Raw genomic sequence first — 17,986 nt, 5'->3', positions numbered from 1 at the left:
ACAGTGAAAGTAGTGAGAAGCACGACATGAGCTTCCAAGGTTGTTTGTAATCTGAAGATGCTGGGCATTGAGGGAGCTCTCACACCAGCTCTGGTGTGTCACATCCATTCACAAAGCTTTGTCAACGGTGGAGTGTACAGAACATTTAGGGGAGTAGGTTTCTGTGAGCTTGTTTTATCAGTCGGTATTCTACTCTAGCGGAAAGGGACTCACAAGCTTATGTCTTCCCGGACAGCTAGTCCCTGTTACATGCCCTGACTCTCTGTATCCCTTCCTTGGCAGCCCTTCCTGTGCAGGGCGCAGCCAGCGACTCATGGCGGAAAGCCGTTACCGCCTTCAGCAGCACCGAGCCTGGCGCCTCAGAGGTGAGTACTGCCGTCGCTAACGTGTCCTGGTGCTGTGGTGTGGGCCCTTCCAGGCCCTGGCTTGTCACAGCTAGTCCCTGTTACATGCCCTGACTCTCTGTATCCCTTCCTTGGCAGCCCTTCCTGTGCAGGGCGCAGCCAGCGACTCATGGCGGAAAGCCGTTACCGCCTTCAGCAGCACCGAGCCTGGCACCTCAGAGGTGAGTACTGCCGTCACTAACGTGTCCTGGTGCTGTGGTGTGGGCCCTTCCAGGCCCTGGCTTGTCGTCATCTTCAGCCTCGGTCTCTGATCTGTGTGTGGTGCCTGCATGAGCAGAGAGACAAGGCCTAACAGGGGAGAGACCACGGGGTAGGGAGCTGGATTGAGGGTCACCCTTGAGCTGGTCTTGGCTGGCACCTGTCTGTCTGCTTTGGGTGAAATGAGTTGGCAGCCTTGTGTTAGGGCCATACAGTGTCTGGTGGTCATGAGCTTGGGCAGGATTGGTGCATTGATTCAGCTGGGTATGTGCCATGGGGCACCGTCGGCAGGTCAGGACCAAGATCAGGACTGGACTTCGGAGGCTGGCGGTTGGAGAGGAGTGCCAGTGCTGCACACGGGCTTGCCTCCTGGATGCTTGTGCTTTGCAGTTCGGGGACAAGGCTCTAACCCATTTTGTGCTCTGCACAGCAGGGTTTTAAGAGCAGCCAGGGAGATAGTGGCGTTGACTTGAGTGCCGAGTCTCGGGAGTCGTCCGCGACCTCCTCGCAGCGCAGCTCCCCATATGGCACTCTGAAGCCAGAGGAGATGAGCGGGCCCGGCCTGGCGGAACCCAAGGCCGACAGCCACAAGGAACAGGCTCAGAAGCAGTCTGAGCAAAAGGTAACCTGGAAGTCCCCTTCATGGTGTCCAGGGCCTGGGCGGAAGGGGCTGTTGTCTTGTCTTCCCTAAGGCCAGGGGCATGTGGAAGCTAGAGATCACGTGTCTCAGCCTCTGTGCTTTCCCACCAAGGACTCAGAACAAGGCTCAGGACAGAGCAAGGAGCACAGACCAGGACCCATCGGCAATGAGCGGTCTCTGAAAAACAGAAAGGGCTCGGAGGGGGCCGAGCGGCTGCAAGGGGCCGTCGTCCCGCCTGTTAACGGGGTGGAGATTCACGTGGACTCCGTGCTCCCTGTGCCGCCCATTGAGTTTGGAGTCAATCCAAAAGTGAGCTTTGCTTTGATTCTTTTTTTCTTTTTTTTTTTTAAAAACTTGGACAGGTGGGGGCTCAGGGTTGTCCCCAAGGAAGCTAGGAGCTGAGCATGAGCATGATTCTGGGGTTAGTGTTGGTGCAGAGTCAGGGATGGATGGGCAGGTGTTATTGGATTGCCTTACAGATGGCCTTTCTGGCACCAGCTGGGCTCTGAGGCCAGCCAGTGAGTAGGGAGAGGCGCCAGGTGGCTTCTCTTCTTGTGTGTGGTCATCTCCCTCTTGTGTGGCTCCGGTGAATGTTGCATAGTGGATTTTTAAGTTGCTGAGGAGACAGTGTCGTTGATGTGGGCCTGGGGAAGGGTGAGCCGAGCAGGGCTCAGACACTGTGACACTTCTCTTCCAGGACTCTGATTTCAGCCTGCCACCTGGTTCTGCTTCTGGTCCTGTAGGGAATCCAGTTGTCAAGCTGCAGGATGCCTTGGCTAGTAATGTAAGTCTTTGCTTCCTTCTCCAGCCCTGTTTGTCCACCCGCTCCGGCAGGCCCTAGCAAACTGCTAGACAGCACAGGTGTCGGGATGCCTTGGCTAGTAATGTAAGTCTTTGCTTCCTTCTCCAGCCCTGTTTTTCCACCCGCTCCGGCAGGCCCTAGCAAACTGCTAGACAGCACAGGTGTCTCTAGCCATACCTGGTTTTGTGACCTTTGGGTGGAACTGATGTCACTCTTAGGATCTGGTTATTCAGCTTTCTTTAAATCCTGTCTGCCTTGGTGCTGGGGACAGAGCCCAGGGCCTTGTGTATGATAGGCAAGCACTCTACCACATTCCTAACCCAGACTGTTCTTTCATGGCCAGTAGGAGATAGTGGTTAAACAGGCCTGGACACCCCCACCCCAGCCCCTACACACACACTCTGGCAGGTCCCATAGTATGCCTGAATGCTGTGGCCCACTGGGCTCTGTGCCCTTACGAGCTGCTCCAGGGAACAGCCAGCATCTCTGCTCACTACTCTGTCCTCTGTAGGTCTGTTGACGGAGGGAGGACAGTGAGGCAGCATTCCCAGGAGGTTTGGAAGAGCCTTAGTGCTACTGAATGTTGCCAGGCATTGAGTAAAGGCCACTGAGGTCCAATGTGTTTGAAATGTTGTGTTAGTCAGGGTTCCTCACTTTGACAAGTCTCAGATGTTCTCACTGACCGATAACCCCAGGGCCTGAGGGATTCTGGTCATTGCATTTCCCACCTGTGTTAGGTGGGACCACTTTTCCAGTTTCCCAAGGGGCTGAAGTGACAGCTACCGCTTTTTTGGACCTGGCTGTCTGCAAGCCAGGTGGCGATGTCTCCTCGCCCAGGTGCTTCCCTCATGGCAGCTAGACCATGGTTTTTGCTGTTGGGATGTGACTGTGGCGGGGGCTCTGTGGAGTATGGGTGTGGAGATGGCATCTCTCAAGGAAATTGGTCTAGGTAGCTAGCTCAGGGAGATGAGTCCTGGCTATAGAGTACACATGGCGGAACTGGAAGACGTGTTTGGATGAGCTGCTGCCACATGCCTTCCAGCTCTTCCTCCATGACTTTCTTTCTCCCCTCTCCAGGCAGGGCTGACGCAGAGTATTCCCATCCTCCGGCGGGACCACCACATCCAGAGAGCCATTGGCCTCTCTCCCATGTCCTTCCCTACTGCAGACCTCACGCTGAAGGTAACACCAGCCTTGAGCTGGGCTAGGGCCCTCAGCAGCACCTCAGCTTGTAAAGAGGTGGAGGGGGAGCCCCTTGTGCCCCATGGCTTAGATTACTGCTGTCCCCTGCTGTCCCTGGTAGTAATTTGCATCCCTCCCCTCCTCTTGCTTCCAAAGATGGAGTCTGCACGCAAGGCTTGGGAAAACTCCCCCAGTTTGCCGGAGCAGAGCTCTCCAGGAGGTGCAGGCTCGGGCATCCAGCCTCCATCCTCTGTGGGCGCCTCCAACGGGGTCAACTACAGCTCCTTTGGTGGAGTGTCCATGCCGCCCATGCCTGTGGCTTCTGTAGCACCTTCTGCTTCCATGCCAGGTACCACGTCCCCTGAGCCAGGCTCGGGAGCCTTCTCCATTCACTACCAAGAGAAGTGCTGGATGAACAGCCCTGAGCACCACTTCTGTACTTTTACTTACGGAGCGCCAGAAGGGTCACTCTTTTTTCCAGGCCAGGTAGTCACAGCTTCCCATGTGCTGAGGCCAGTGTGTGATTCTTGTTCTTCTGTTGTGGGAAGCAGGATCTTTGGGGCCAAGGGAAGGCTCTTGGACTGGCCAGAGAGGAGTTTTAAGCAAGGACGTGGCTTTGAGTCAGACTCCTCTGTAAAGCAGGCTGATGATACTGTGCCATGGGGTGGCTGCACCATGAAGCAAGGGCTTACTTGGAAGGTGCTTGGTGTCAGTTGAGCCTTCCGTCACTGGCAGCTTTCTTATCCTTACTGTTATGATGCTGTTGCTTGTTGTGCTCCCAGGGAGTACAATGGGGATTTTGAGGGCCCAGCTGCCAACGTCTCAGTGATGTAGTTCCAATAGATCCTTCTGACCCTCCACTGTGGACTCAATAGCAGGGAGATGAAGAGGACAGTGACTGAGAGACCAAGGCAGCTCTCGGCCTTAGTAAATAGACCTCCCGAGGGCCAGAGGCAGCTGGTGAGTGGTTAAGTGGGAAAGCCAGGCCACTGCCCACTCTTGGGCCTGCCTGGGTTTCCTGTGTGCTGCAGCAGAGAACCAAGCAGCCTCTGCTCACCTGTGTCCTCAGCCCTACCGAGTCCCCCTGGGAAACCTGGCTGTGTGCAACAGTGAGACTTGATCCTTTTCTACTTTCTCTGGATTCTGTTTCCAGGCAACCACCTCCCACCTCTGTATCTGGACGGCCATGTGTTTGCGAGTCAACCCCGACTGGTTCCTCAAACGATACCTCAGCAGCAGAGTTACCAGCAGGTGAGAGTAGCAAGCCAGGTGGCCAGCAGGCAGTGCCAACAGGTGCAGTCACCCTCTCCAGGTCTTTGCTGCTGGTCTTGTTCCATCTCTCTAAGGCATGATGCCTGGCAGCTGGAGAGTATTTGTAGAAAAAATCTGCCAGGGATGAGGAGGCGTGGCGTAGACACTCCAGACTTTGTTACTGCCTTCTAGGAATCCCTTCTTGTCCTAGCTGGACATCAGCTGCAGCGGTGTTACTTGACTAATAGAGGTCCTGATAAAGAGACGAGGCCCTGAGTCCCTGGGCACGGATGCATTAGAAAGAAGCAGTGTTGGTTTTGCACAAGATTGGTATACTGTCTGCTGCAGGCCAGCATGTTTTAGAGCCTCCTTCCCAAAGTTAGTGCCTGGCTTTCCACACGGCCCGGCCTCGAGTGCCTGCACAGCCCTAGCGGCATCTGTTCTCAGTGCAGATCTGTAGTCGGGACAGAGGATGGGGGCCTGTCCTCATGTCTTAAACTATGTTCCTTTTACGCTTAGTTTTCTTAGGTCCTGATCCATGGAAATGGATCGTAGTATCTTTTTTGTTTTTGAGACAGAGTCTGACTCTGTGGTCCAGGCTGGCCTGGAACTCACAATATAGCCCTGGTTGACCTGGAACTTGCAGCAGTCCTCTAGCTTCAACCTCTCAAGTGTCGAGATTACAAGTGCGAGCCACCACACGTGTCTTGCATGTGTCTTTTTACTCAGAGTTCACTTCCATTGATGTGTGTGGCTAGGACTCATGCCCACTGCTGTGCAGCATTCCATTGTTATGGTTACACCATGCCTTGGGCTTGCTACCCAGTTTCTGCTGTGGAAAGCCAGGTTGGATGTGCTAGAATATGTCCTCACAGACCAGGGCCAGGACTAAGTGGAGGTGGGGAGGAACCTTGGGAGCAACACAGTCATCATCTGGCTCTTGTTCATAGGCTGCCACTGCCCAGCAGATCCCGATCTCCCTCCACACATCTCTGCAGGCCCAGGCTCAGCTTGGACTAAGGGGCGGGCTCCCTGTCTCCCAGTCCCAGGAGATCTTCAGCTCCCTGCAGCCTTTCAGGTGAGCTCAGACCCTAGGTTTCAAGAGCCCCCTGCTGTTCTGCTGTGCAATCGCATGTACTCATGCTCAGAGGCCATGAACAGGGCGTCAGATGCTCTCCATCCCTCCCTAGTCCCTCCCAGATCTCTGGGTGCGGGTGGTCCTGTGCTCCCTATGCCAAGTCATGTTCCTCCTCCTATTCCTCACAGCTTGTTCCATCAGTGCACATGGTATCTTCAGCCTTGGGCATCATTAGGTCTTCCTGGGCCTGGCACAGCCTGGGTGTGTCCATTTAACCCATGATGTTCACACCATGGTTTCCAGATCAGCCCCATGCAGACTCTCCAAATGATTCTCTGGGGGAGCAGGGATCTGCCCTTGGGGTCCTCATGCTTATCCACCAGATCCTGACTTCTGTCTGGTTTTTGCAGGTCTCAGGTGTACATGCACCCCAGCCTGTCACCGCCCAGCACCATGATCCTCTCTGGGGGCACAGCCTTGAAGCCCCCGTACTCGGCGTTCCCAGGCATACAGCCCTTGGAGATGGTAAAGCCACAGTCTGGCTCACCCTACCAGCCCATGAGTGGAAATCAGGCCCTGGTCTACGAAGGCCAGCTCAGCCAGGCTGCCGGACTGGGTGCCTCCCAGATGCTGGATTCCCAGCTCCCACAGGTCAGTTGAGTCTCTCCAGGCCTTCTACCTTCCTGTCATATGCTGTTTGCATGTATAGCTCAGCTTCTAGGACTTCTTGTAGTACTGTCACTGCTCTATTCTAAGGACTGGCTTTACCTCCCCCTGAAGAGCTCTTTTCTATAGATGTCTACAACCCCCAAATGGAGGCTGTGTCTTCCCTAGGGCTGTAGGCATGGAAATGGGGGCAGGTACCCTCTTTGCTCCTCCCTCTCCTCTCCAAGTCCCCAGGCTTTGGCCTACCCTAGGCATCCGTACACTGGAACTTACCTTGCACGGTCTTTCACTCATCAACCATGGGCTGTGCCTGACAGCCGGGAAGGCCATTCCTTCCGTTGAACCGCTGGCTTGCAGTCTCACTCCATCAGAATTCTCATCCTTAACTCCAAGTGAAGGTTCATGCTGTTACCACCTGTGTTTCCCTTTTTTTTTTTCCTGTCTTTTTGAGACAGGGTCTCCCTGTAGCCCCAGCTGGCCTGGAACTCACTATGTAGACCAGGCTGGCCTTGGACTCACAGAGATCTGCCTGCCCCTGCCTCCTGAGTTCTAGGCTTTCTGTCGACTGCCTTCGGTGGCCCATCTCCAAGGACGTCAGGCCTGCTGTTCTTGGAACCTGTCTTCCTTTCAACACTGTGGTGTCACTTGCTTCCTCCCGAGGAGCAGGCCCCTGGAGCCATTCCACTCCCTCAGCTGGTTCAGACTTGCTGCTTCCCCTCCTTGCCTCCCACTCCACTGTTGCTTTGCTTCCTGTCACCAAGGAAGCAGATAGTGATGGTCCACTGGACCCATGGCCACATCTCCTTGCCTCTGTAAGCTTCATCCTGCCCCTAGGAAGGTCTCTCTTCCTGCTCAGGGTCACCCTGGCAAGTCCCCTTCTCTTACCTATTAGTATAGAGGCAGACTCAGGCCTCTTTGGACTATATCCCCAGTCACCCTATCAGGGCATCACCCAGTGGTCACTCCTGACCCTTTAGACATTCCTTCTGGCTTTCCTTCTGTGTCCTCAAGCCCCTCCCCCTGCCCCCAATAATGGATGTCCCCTTGATTCCTGTCTTTGGTCTCCTTTTTGGTCATCCAGCATCCATGTGCTGCTCACTCCCAGATTAATTTCTTCAGCCTAGGTACCCCAGCAGCTGCCCAGCAGCTCTGTCTTTCTGACTTCTGGCATCTCCAGCTTGCTGACTCAGAACAGGATTTTCCTCCCAGCTTGCTCATCCAGTCTACACCATCCTTCCTCCCCTCCAACTCATCGCCTACCTTTAGAATGGCCTTGGTGTCCTGCCATTCCTCACCCCCACCCTGTGCTGTGCCACCTCTGCAGGGTCTTCTTGCTCTTTGCCCCGCTTTTGCCCTTGGGCCTTTCCAGCCTGCTGTGCTTAGCATAGCAGCCAGGGCTGTCCTGGACCAATGCCAGCCAGACCACCCCACCAAGCAAAGCCACTCTCTACTGGCTTTCCTGTTTCCCCTCCTGCGCTCTGAGCAGGAACATGGTGCTCTGAGCCCTGGTGCCACAAGTCTCAGTGATGTGGTTCCAATAGATCCTTCTGACCCTCCACTGTGGACTCAATAGCAGGGAGATGAAGAGGAGAGTGACTGAGAGACCAAAGTGGCCCAGCCCTGCCCCCTTGCTACCTGCACTCACCCTTTGCCCTGGATTGGCGACATGGTCACTTGGGCCCTTTGTACCCCGCTATCCTGCCCACAGGATCACTGCCCCCAAGGATGGCTTAGGCTCCAACTCAGTCTTTTTCTGCCACCATTAATGCAGAGAAGTATGTTTCATGGTTTTGTGCCACGAAAAGGGAATTTATAAAGATACAGTTCCTGTGCGGTTTTCATCTTTGGGGAGTTCTCTGCTGTCTTCTTGATCCCACCCCAACCTTCACTCTGAGTAGCATGCGGTTGTGTATAGCATGTTCCATAGAGTCCTGTTCCTGCCCCTGGTTGTGTCTGATGATGCCTCATGGCTTCCCTAATGCCTTGTATTTGTTGGGTGAAGGTTCAGGGCTGAGGACAGACAGACCACTCATGGCTTCCCTAATGCTCTGTATTTGTTGGATGAAGGCCTGTTCCTGCCCCTGGTTGTGTCTGATGATGCCTCATGGCTTCCCTAATGCTCTGTATTTGTTGGATGAAGTTTCCGAGGCTGAGGACAGACAGCCGGAGACCACGCATGAGCGCTTGTGTGCTCCTAGGTGCATGCTTTAGCTTTCTCCTCAGTCCATTCCACCTTCTGACTGTCCTGTCGCCCAGCAGCTCACCATGCCGCTGCCTCGGTACAGCTCTGGGCAGCAGCCACTGATCCTGCCACAGTCCATTCAGCTGCCGCCGGGACAGAGCCTCTCTGTTGGGGCCCCTCGAAGGATTCCTCCACCTGGCTCCCAACCACCAGTCCTGAATACCAGCAGAGAGGTAAAGGTGGTCCCAGAGAGAGGCTTTGTCTAGCCAAACCTTGTACTGTAGAACTACTGTCATGAAAAAGAACAGATTTCAAGCCAGGTGTAGTGGCACACACCTTTAATCTCAGCATTCAGGAGGCAGAAGCAGACGGATCTCTGTGAGTTCAAGGCCAGCCTGGTCTACATAGTGAGTTCCAGGCCAGCTGGGGCTACAGGGAGACCCTGTCTCAAAAACACACACACACAAAAGTACAGATTCCCACACTGCAAAGTCCTTAGAACCCCAGGTGTCAGGGACTCCTTGCTTATATGTTAAGCAAATCACAGGGCAAGCTTTGGCACATGCAAGATTGCCAGGCAAGGAAGGTGTGCAGCCAGTGCCTCAGCCAAACGGAGGACCACATGCCGACAGACTCTTACATAGGGCCCCAGACTCCACGTAGGGCCTGGGCCAAAGGCAGGAATGTGCACTCTTTACCAGGTCCCAAGGGGTCAGATGTGGCCAACACCGGGGTAATCACTTGTACACAGTGCAATCAGTTCTCTGTGGTTGTGCAGTTACCTCTCCTGTCCTGCTTACAAAGCAAGTGTTGTGGCTCACGTGTGTAATCTTAGTACTCAGGAGATGCAGGGAAGATGACTGGGAGTTTGAGGACAGCCTTGGCTAGGGAGTCAGACAGTCTAAGAAAATAAACATCGGATGGTTTCTGCTCCTAGAAAAAGTCCTCTCTTGAGCCTGGTTGGGAAGGGAGGGGCTCACTGAAGGCCAGGCTGTCTCTCCGCTGCTGAGTTGACAGCGTGTTGCTTCTCGACCTCTCTAGTCCTCTCAGATGGAGCTGAAAGGCTTCCACTTTGCCGACAGTAAACAGAATGTTCCTACCGGAGGCTCCGCACCATCCCCACAGGCCTACAGGTAAAGATGGGCCCTAGGGATTGGGGCTCATGGCTGAATATTCGATATGTCACTCCAAGGACAGAACAGTGGAAGGGTATCAAGACCTGGCCCACCTTGTACACCTGAGTGTAGCTGAGGAGTCCCTGGGGCACACTTGTGCTTTAGTTAACCCTGGCAGTCAATCTCTAGAACCTAATCCTCAGGATAAGATGCTCTGGGGATTGGGAGAGCTTTCTGGAAATTAGGAACAGCCCCACCCAGGCTATTTTACACATGAAGTCACCCTTTGATCCCTAGCAGGGAACTTTTTACTACTGGGGGACACTTTCTTTCCATACCACAAATTGGCACCCACTGTTTGCTTCCTTGGTATAGATCTCTACTTCTGGTAACTGTCCAAGTCCCCTTCTGCTCTATTTAGACATTTCTGTTGGTTCATGGCAGAGACTCTTGGTCCCCTATGCTGGGTTAGGAAGGCAGCTGTGGCCCTGAGTTTTGGGGCATGTACAGATGGTGTGGTTCCTTGTGTTTACACACGAGTGGAACAGACACATCTGCAGCACCTTTCTCGAAGGTACCCAGCAGCACGCTCCAGGTTGAGCCCTACCGCCTGTGTCCCACTTTTACCATGGCCATTTTCCCTGGCACTCTGGTGTGCTGGGCTGGGCCTTTATTCCATCACGTGCCTCACACTCATAGAAGGGATTCACAGTTTCCCGTCCATCTTTCCGTTAGTGTTGTGGCTTATTTTTCGTTTGTGCGTTGGTATGTTTTCCTTTTCTACCATCACCTGCCGGTAGACCGATTCAGCAGAGCTGTGGAGAGGGCAGTGCAGCACAGTGAGCGGGGCGTGGAGAGAAGGAGGAAGCTTGAAGAGGAAACACAGGCCATAGTTCTGCCCGCCCAGGCAGTAGTGACGGCAGTAGCCTGGGCGCAGTTAGTTGTGGGCAGGGAAGCAGCTTTGTTCTTGGGAGAAGTGTTGGCCCTCTATCCACTAACTGAAAATATTTGGAGGTGAGGAGGGAACAACCTTTTTTTTTTTCTCATCATTATTCCTACAGGGTAGCTGCTATCTACTAGTGCTTATAAGCAATCTAGAGATAGTTGCAACCAATCCCTGAAGAGTTGGAGGGACCACTATGTAGGTGGCATAGCCTTCAAGGTGTGTGAGAACATTAACTTTTTTATAGAATGTTTCCCAAGGTTTTCTGGAAATGGGGCAAGTGAGACATACCCTGCGAAAATGAGTCTTTAGTCGGAAATTCCAGGGGTGTGCTGCTCTGAGATGCTGTGTGGGAAGGATGGTAGTGCCCACCGCTAAGCAGCCCCATTCCTGAAAGGCCTAATGATCTCTTCCCCAGCACTCTTTCTGACATAGAACTCTTGTCGTGGAACGCTTAATGGCCCTGGGGACTGAACACAGCTATGGACCCAAAAAACCTTCTCTGCAATTCCTGCTTAGTGTCAGGTTGCAGGCCTTTTATCTGGGCACTACATCTGGGGGTCCAGAGACTCCATACCCCAGGGATGGCCCCATCAATCTGCAGCAGAGGCCCCAGCTGCTTTCCTGGGTATGTCTCCTCTGAGTGCCCAGGAGGCATTTGTGATCACCCTCCCTCTCCCCTTCTGCTTTCTCGGCTGTCTCAGGTCTGTGATTTCTGTCTAATCGCCTCTGGCCAGAGGGCCCTCCCTGGCTCGTGCCTCCTTCGTGTGCTAGGCTTTGACTCCATCTCTGTGGTGACAACATGTGTATTCTCAACCCTGCCTTTGGTTTTTTCAGGCCTAGCTCTGCTAGCCCCAGTGGGAAGCCCTCTGGATCAGCAGTTAACATGGGCTCTGTGCAGGGACACTACGTTCAACAGGTAGAAGATGGCTTTCCAGACCCTGCAGCCCTGGACACTTAGGCCTGTCTCCCAGCGCCAAAGGAGAGGGGACTGTCCAACTGATGGATGTTCTTTATTAAGAGAAATATGCCCTGATGCTTAGAGCCGGGCCACCCCAGTCCCTCCTGGCAAAAGCCCTTCTCTTTGAGTATCTGGAATCTTCCTTATCCTTATCCTGCAGACGAAGAAGGATACTGGTTCCCACAGGTGGTGACGTCAGAAGACGCACTATCCCCAGCCATTTGGGGCTGTCATGGCGCTCTGGGAGACTTGATTAGGCCTGGGTTAGCTGAGGCTGGGGTGTATGCACGTGCTAGCTGTAGTGAGTGATGTGGCGTATCTTTGTCTGCCTGGGTGGGGTAAAAGACAAGATGAAGCTTCCCCATTTTATAATGAGGATTTCTCAGAATCTTTTCCTGCAGGCCCTGTTCCCTTTCTCCTCTAAAGCTGGGCTGGGGCTCTCATCTCATCCCTCCTTCCCAGTGTCCCCTGGGGGGTCACCACTTGAATGCTGTAGGATGAACTTCTAAACCTTTCTCCCAGGGCTGAGGGCATAGCTCAGTGGTAGAGCACTTGCCTAGCATGCTTGAGGCCCTGGGTTCCATCCTCAGCACTGCAAAAAAGCAAGCAAAGCTACCCTACCGAACTTTCTCCCAGAATTTAGATTGAGTACGTGGCAAGATCGCACTGGTCACCTCACACACCCTCTACTCTGCGGAGCTGCAGGCTAGCGGAACCCTGACTGGCAAGCTTGAGGCCAAACAGGGATCCCAGGGAAAGACATTGCACAGTGGGACTTGGGATGGATCTTGACTGAATCACAAGATCTGAGAGAGACAAGCTGGCCCAGCAACCCCTCTACAGATAGGTGGGATCCCAGGCTTATGGGATGGATTGGTCTGCTGTGGGGCACAGGGTGCACTGATTTGAAAAGGTTCTTCCCGTCAGCCTTGGGATCTGACCTGCTTCACCCAGGATGTGCCATCACTGAGTTCTGTCTCTGTGGAGGTCCCGGAGCCTTCCTGCCTCTCCGAATCACTGCACTCGGTGCCCATGGGAGGGAACAGGGCAGTCCTGGCTGCCCATCTGGTTCCTCCCCAGTCCTTCAACCAAGGGTAGCTTTTCCTGTGACTTAAGAGCAGGAAGGGAGTAGTGGGAAAACTATCTCTAAACACATTTCTGCCCTGGAGTCACTTCATTTTTCCCATCCGTCTGTCCAAAGGCAAAGCGAGTGGATGAAAAACCCAGCCTGGGAGCCGTGAAGCTGCAGGAGCCCCCCTCAGCCTCCTCCCAGATGAAGCGAACTGGAGCAATCAAGCCTCGGGCAGTCAAGGTGGAGGAGAGTAAAGCCTGAAGGTGCCTGGTAACCCTTGCCTCACCCCAGCAGGGACGGTGCACCACCACCAGCCTGGACAGCCACCGCCCGGGACCTCACCAGATCCACCGTCCAACCACCTGGCCTGGTCAGAGGGCTTTCTTCCACACCTGAAAGTTCCATCGTCAGTCAGCCCACACCGTGGATACACACGGCATTGACCTGCTTGCTTTGAAACAAAAGAGCAGACTCCCTCCTTCCCGTCCCCCTTCCCAGTGACTGTGGAGTGAGTCGCCTTCTGTGCAGTGCAGACCTGCCCACCTGCCCCATTTCCCGGCACAGTGGCTTGGCAGCAGGGTCATTTTAGCTGGAGGCTTTTTGTTTTAAAAAGCAGCTAAGGTTTTTACAAAGGGGAAAGGAAGACAACGCTAGCTACATCTGTATAGCTGAACTTTTATATGTTTCTCGCTGTCCTCTCTGGCCCCTCAGCTGTCCCCAGTGGTCTCCTTTTACCTCTGTCCTGTTTGACACTTCACTGTGCACCTTAAGACACAATTCTTAAGAATGCACCCACACACACACAGGTGGTTAACCTTTGGGGTATCGAGGACATGACCATGGGCGGCGCTCTGGTGTCTCCTCGCCACTTTGGGCGTGGTGAGGTAAGGAAAACAGCATGTAGGTTGGCTCCAGCCCTCACCTGGAGTTGATGTTTTAGCATAAGAACTGTGTCCAGGGCCCTTCAGAAGCCAGTGGACACCGGGTGCTGGGCACCAGCAATGAATTTTGGAGTTACAGTCACTGTTGTTTTCCAGATTGGCTGAGGTCGCTGGAGCCACAGGCCCCACTTGGGGACCATGCTTCTGAGGCGCCATGGTTTGACCCTCAGGGCTGTTGTGGTCCCTCTCATTTCCTTTCCTCCTCTTTGTGGAGCCTGCCATGTCCCTCTGGATCCCTGTCCCTCCATCCCTCACAGCTTATCACCAAAACCAGTGCTAGAAGGAAGGGCATGGACACCTGTTGGCTGGACCTGAAACAAAGGCATGAGGTCCGCAGGAAAGGCTACTGGATGGTCATCTTCTGTTCCTCCCTCAGCAGGTTGCTGAGGCCTGGGGTGCCGAGCAGCAGCTGCATTACCAATCCTGCACAGCTGGGCAGGATCAAGCCTTCTGGGCAGCCCGCACAGCCTCCCTAAAAAAATGGTGTATCTTCAAACTGCCCTTGGCAGGTTTGTGTGAGCCGCTGTATGCCGGGCTTCTTGCTTTAATTAATAACGAAGGAAATCTTCCTGACACCTTCATTCCAAGGAAAGTGAAAGGGGAAGTTCAAATTGCTCAGATGCTCTTTGGGGTCCCTAATTAACCACCCACCTAGGGATGCCAGAGACCACCTGCCTCAGAGAGCTTGTGGTTCCTAGCAGGGCTGGGCAAGTCTGCAGTCTGCCCTCACTGTCACTGAGTATGACGGCTGTCAGGCTGTTTGTGTAAAGTCCATAGAACAAGCATCTTGGGAATGTTTAAGTGGCTGCTTGCTGCCTTGTTAGTGTAAAGAAGTGGGGGGTCAGCTTCCCCTGGCAGATAGTGCCACACGTTGTCCCCTACATTATGGGGACAGGGCAGTCCTAGGGAAAGGCTATACAGCATCTGCAGCACTCCAGGCCTCCCCTTCCTGCCTCTGTCTTCTGACCTTTACCAGCTGTCTGTCCTCTACCCTGTCTCTACTCCAGAATCAGCCCTTCTCAAAGCTGCCCACTCAGAGTCCCTGGCATGGGCCTGCTGTGTCCCTCATCTCCTGTCCCACACCCCCTGTGTCTGGTCACTGTCCCAATGATTGAGTCCACTGCCCCCCCCCCATTGCCAAGCTCTAACCCTGATAAGTCTGGGTCAGTGAAGTCACACACAGTCGTCTCTACCTGTCCTCAGAAATGTGGCCAGGCCCCAATGCTGGTGCACATACTTGTCAAAAGAAACATGTTTTCTCATTTCAAAATTCCACAGACCAGTCCTGGATGTTGTTACAGACACAAGATGTGCCCTTCAGGGGAAACTGCCACCAGAATGGCAGTACCTCCTATTTGGGGGGGGGGGGGGAAGGTCACCTGTTCTCAGTCCTTTCTCTCACCCTGTACTTCCCTCCTTCCTCCTGCCCCAAATAAAAACAAAAAAACACTAGAATTTATTTATATGTATTGATGTTGTAGGTCTAGGTGAAAAAAAAAAAAAAAAAGTAAAAGCTCCACTGCTCTATTTATATATAATGTTTGAATTACTCTGTGCAGGAAAGGCCAGGAAATTGCATGTGAAGTTTGGTGCGTACACCACCTCTGTAACCTCAGCTGTGGGCCCTTCCCCTCCTGAGATGCATATTTCAAATTAGACTCTGAGAGCAGAGGGCAGGCCTCTGGCCTCCTGATGTCCCCATCCCTCCTTCAGTCTGATTAAAGTCAAGTTTTTAGTGCAGAGATGTTTTAAGGTGCAATATCTCATGTGGTTTTAGAGCCAAGCTCAAGGTAATAGGACTTGGGGTCTTATTTTGGTTTCAAACTCCCATCCTCAGATCATAGGCAACACATAGAAGCTTCTGTCAAGATGCTGTGGCCTTTGGCTTGAACAGGTGAAGCCTAGCACCTGCCTTTTCTATGGTAGAGGTGGGTGGAGGTAGGGCAGGATCTTCACTTCTGCCTGAAGTCCCCTGATGCTGGCAGCTTTGCTGGGGCCATTGATGATACAGCCCGTTGCTTGGCAACCAGTGACTCTTCAGTAGTCTTGGCCAGGTGATGTGTCCAACATACTGGAAACTGCTGCCAGCTCTTTAGTCTGGTTTCTTAACAGTTGCTTTCCCTGTTTTTTTCCCATGGTTACAACTTTCAAACTTAGAATCCACAGAACACTTCTGGGTCTAGTTTCTTTAAGGGGAGAAACATAGGATGACCTCATTACATTCAGAGAAGGTGGTTCATTTCTAGTGGTCGTTTAGCGGCCTCTGGAGGTACTAGGATAACATGCTAATAATGGCATCGCCTTCCTGTCTTTTGGAGCTGTGCGGAAGCTGTGGATGATTTAAGTCAGAACCCATGCCCGCTCTGGCTAAGCCCTTCCCCTGTCATCCATTGGATGGGTACCCCTCTGCCAAGTACCTGCATGTTGACTTGCAAGATCTGTTTTGCCCCCTTCTGGCAGCAAGCCTGGGTTAGAGGGTCTGCTGGAAATCTTTACAACCAAGGACACAAAAGTGTGTGCTGGGTTGTGTTTGTTGTTAAGTAGGAAGTGAGACTTCAGAAACAGTTCTCCTCTGTGAGATGGACCTAACACAAAAAGGTCATCTGGACAGGAATGCTGGGGATGGGCACTGTCATCAGCTGTGCTCTCCACTGGGTCTACCGCCACATCTAGCTGGTGATCTTCCAGACCCATGACACCTAGCGTTCCTCGGTTCCTTGCTTCAAACCTGCAGCATCCCCTGTCTTTGGCATGTCACAATCAGGAGTGGCCATTCCTGTGAAGGCTCTGTGTGATGGCGCTCTTCAGTTGCTGAAAGGAGTCCTTAAGTGTTCGACCTCATGATTTCATAGTAAAAAGGATTTGGGGTTTTGTTTTGTTTTTGAGGGTTTTCTGTTTCCTTCTTTTGTTTTGGCCTTTCCTCTTTTATCTTTTTCATGTAGACCAGATATTTGAAAGGGCGGACGATGCTAAAGGTGTACTGTGCAGCTTGTTTAGATGTGATTTGGGAAACCTCTTACCTCGGATGGGAAATGGAATCGTGGATTCACCCGGCGTGCTGGACGCTCACCCTCCCTTCCCTCCAGTTCAGTACCTGTTGTTTCTCCTTTCAAATATGTGATTGTACTAGCTCTTTCCATACGAAAGAACTCTCCTTATTTAAATAAAAAAATTAAAAAAAAAATAAAGCTGAACATGCTTTCTCAATTGTGTGTCAGTTTTGTTTCTCAGCCACCAAAGAGGGGAAGGGATCTCGGGTTTCACAGTTCCCAGAAACTACCACGGTGGCTGAAATGCCTGAGCTGCATGGGGGACTGCAAAAAAGTGCAACACCAAGAAATGCCTTTCCCTGGTGAGCCAACCCACATCTGTGCAGAAGTCCCCACACTACTGCGGGCTAGATTTTACAGGAGTAGAGGACTACTTTCTATTTTGCAGAACAAGTCAGGTCCCTGGCAGGGGCAGGTCAGAGGGATTTAGATGCATCAGGCAGTTGTACTTGGTTCTGCCTAGTCAGTGTCCTTATTCGTAAAATGTGAGCTGTCTAAGTGGAGTGGTGTGGATTCAGAGAGATCACTGGTCAGCACACAGTACAGAGCCTACAACTAAGAAAAGCCCCCAAAAGTAAGCACTTTTCATGAGAACTCCCAACAGACTCCTGACCTACAGAATAGCCAGAGATCTGGGCACTGGTATCTGTCAACTTTTCTTGACACACTAATAGCCCAAGTCCCCTGCAGGTAAGACCTGGCCCTCCTGAGGCCAAGTGCCTGCCTGTAGGATGGAGGCTGTCCTCAAGTACCATCACAGTTTACATACTCATACTTACATACTTAGCTTTGGAGCCCAGAGAACCCTCTCCAAAGTCCCAGCTCTTTTTCTCTGTAGGAACTTGAACAGACCAAGTAACCCCCTCATGGTTAAACCAGAAACAACTAATGTTCACTGCATTCTTAATGGATGCCACCCAATGCTGAGCTAATCTGTAAAACAAAATAATTTTGGCCAGGGGTGGTGGTGCAGGCCTTTAATCCCAGCACTTGAGAGGCAGAGGCAGGCGAATATAACATTCAAGGCCAGCTAGGTCTCCATGTCAAGTTCCAGGCCAGCTGGGGCTAACAGGGAGACTCAAAAAGCGCCCCCCCCCCAATTAATCTTGGTAAACTATAAAAGAAGTCTGATTCGAGAGCTGGGGAAATAATTCAGTCGGTAAAGGGCTTGCCTGCTAAGCAGAAAGGCCTGCGTTTGATCCCCAGAACCCAAGTGATCCTGGGACTCACTGGCCAGCCAGTCTGGACAAATGGGTGAGTTCCAGAAGATCAATGAGAGACCTATTCTCAAACCCAAAGAGGTTGCTGCTTGAGGAATGACACCCAGTGTTGACCTCTGGCTTAAGTACCCACACACAGGAGAACCTGTTTATGCGGACTTTCCTCCAACGAGAAAAGCGATGGGGGTGGGGGTGGCGCGATCTCTGCTCCTAGCGCCCACAGTCCCAAGGGAAAGCGCGGCCTGCAGACGTAGGCTCCGAGTCTGCAAAGCAGAGCAGGC

The 17,986-nt window shown here is 52.8% G+C and overlaps 1 protein-coding gene and 2 non-coding genes across 11 annotated transcripts in view; all 3 read left to right on the top strand.

Moving 5' to 3' along the window:
• Prrc2b (proline rich coiled-coil 2B) overlaps positions 1–16,642 on the top strand; it is a 66,798-nt gene extending 50,156 nt beyond the window's left edge. For 3 of the 9 annotated variants that reach the window (XM_029560019.1, XM_008825598.2, XM_029560006.1), the window contains 13 exons: positions 283–365; positions 1,033–1,224; positions 1,354–1,551; positions 1,940–2,026; positions 3,122–3,226; positions 3,383–3,575; positions 4,380–4,477; positions 5,428–5,555; positions 5,966–6,206; positions 8,478–8,636; positions 9,445–9,536; positions 11,299–11,380; positions 12,624–16,642. In XM_029560019.1, the coding sequence (XP_029415879.1) occupies positions 283–365; positions 1,033–1,224; positions 1,354–1,551; positions 1,940–2,026; positions 3,122–3,226; positions 3,383–3,575; positions 4,380–4,477; positions 5,428–5,555; positions 5,966–6,206; positions 8,478–8,636; positions 9,445–9,536; positions 11,299–11,380; positions 12,624–12,755 (1,790 nt within the window). In that variant the 3' untranslated portion in view covers positions 12,756–16,642. Of the gene's footprint in view, positions 1–282; positions 366–482; positions 566–1,032; positions 1,225–1,353; positions 1,552–1,939; positions 2,027–3,121; positions 3,227–3,382; positions 3,576–4,379; positions 4,478–5,427; positions 5,556–5,965; positions 6,207–8,477; positions 8,637–9,444; positions 9,537–11,298; positions 11,381–12,623 lie in introns of all 9 variants that reach the window. The other 6 variants (XM_008825617.2, XM_029560013.1, XM_029560010.1 and 3 more) reach the window with 6 other exon arrangements.
• On the top strand, positions 4,047–4,132 carry LOC115069060. The gene has a single exon (XR_003848393.1). It is a non-coding gene; the product is annotated as a small nucleolar RNA SNORD62 (small nucleolar RNA).
• On the top strand, positions 7,740–7,825 carry LOC115069062. The gene has a single exon (XR_003848395.1). It is a non-coding gene; the product is annotated as a small nucleolar RNA SNORD62 (small nucleolar RNA).
• Positions 16,643–17,986: the final 1,344 nt, after the last annotated feature.

The sequence above is a fragment of the Nannospalax galili genome, unplaced genomic scaffold (assembly GCF_000622305.1).
Source record: "Nannospalax galili isolate Female #2095 unplaced genomic scaffold, S.galili_v1.0 scaffold290, whole genome shotgun sequence".
Classification (NCBI taxonomy): Eukaryota; Metazoa; Chordata; class Mammalia; order Rodentia; family Spalacidae; genus Nannospalax; species Nannospalax galili.
The sequence above is the reverse complement of the archived record's forward strand: the minus strand, read 5'-3'. Positions and strand labels throughout refer to the sequence as shown.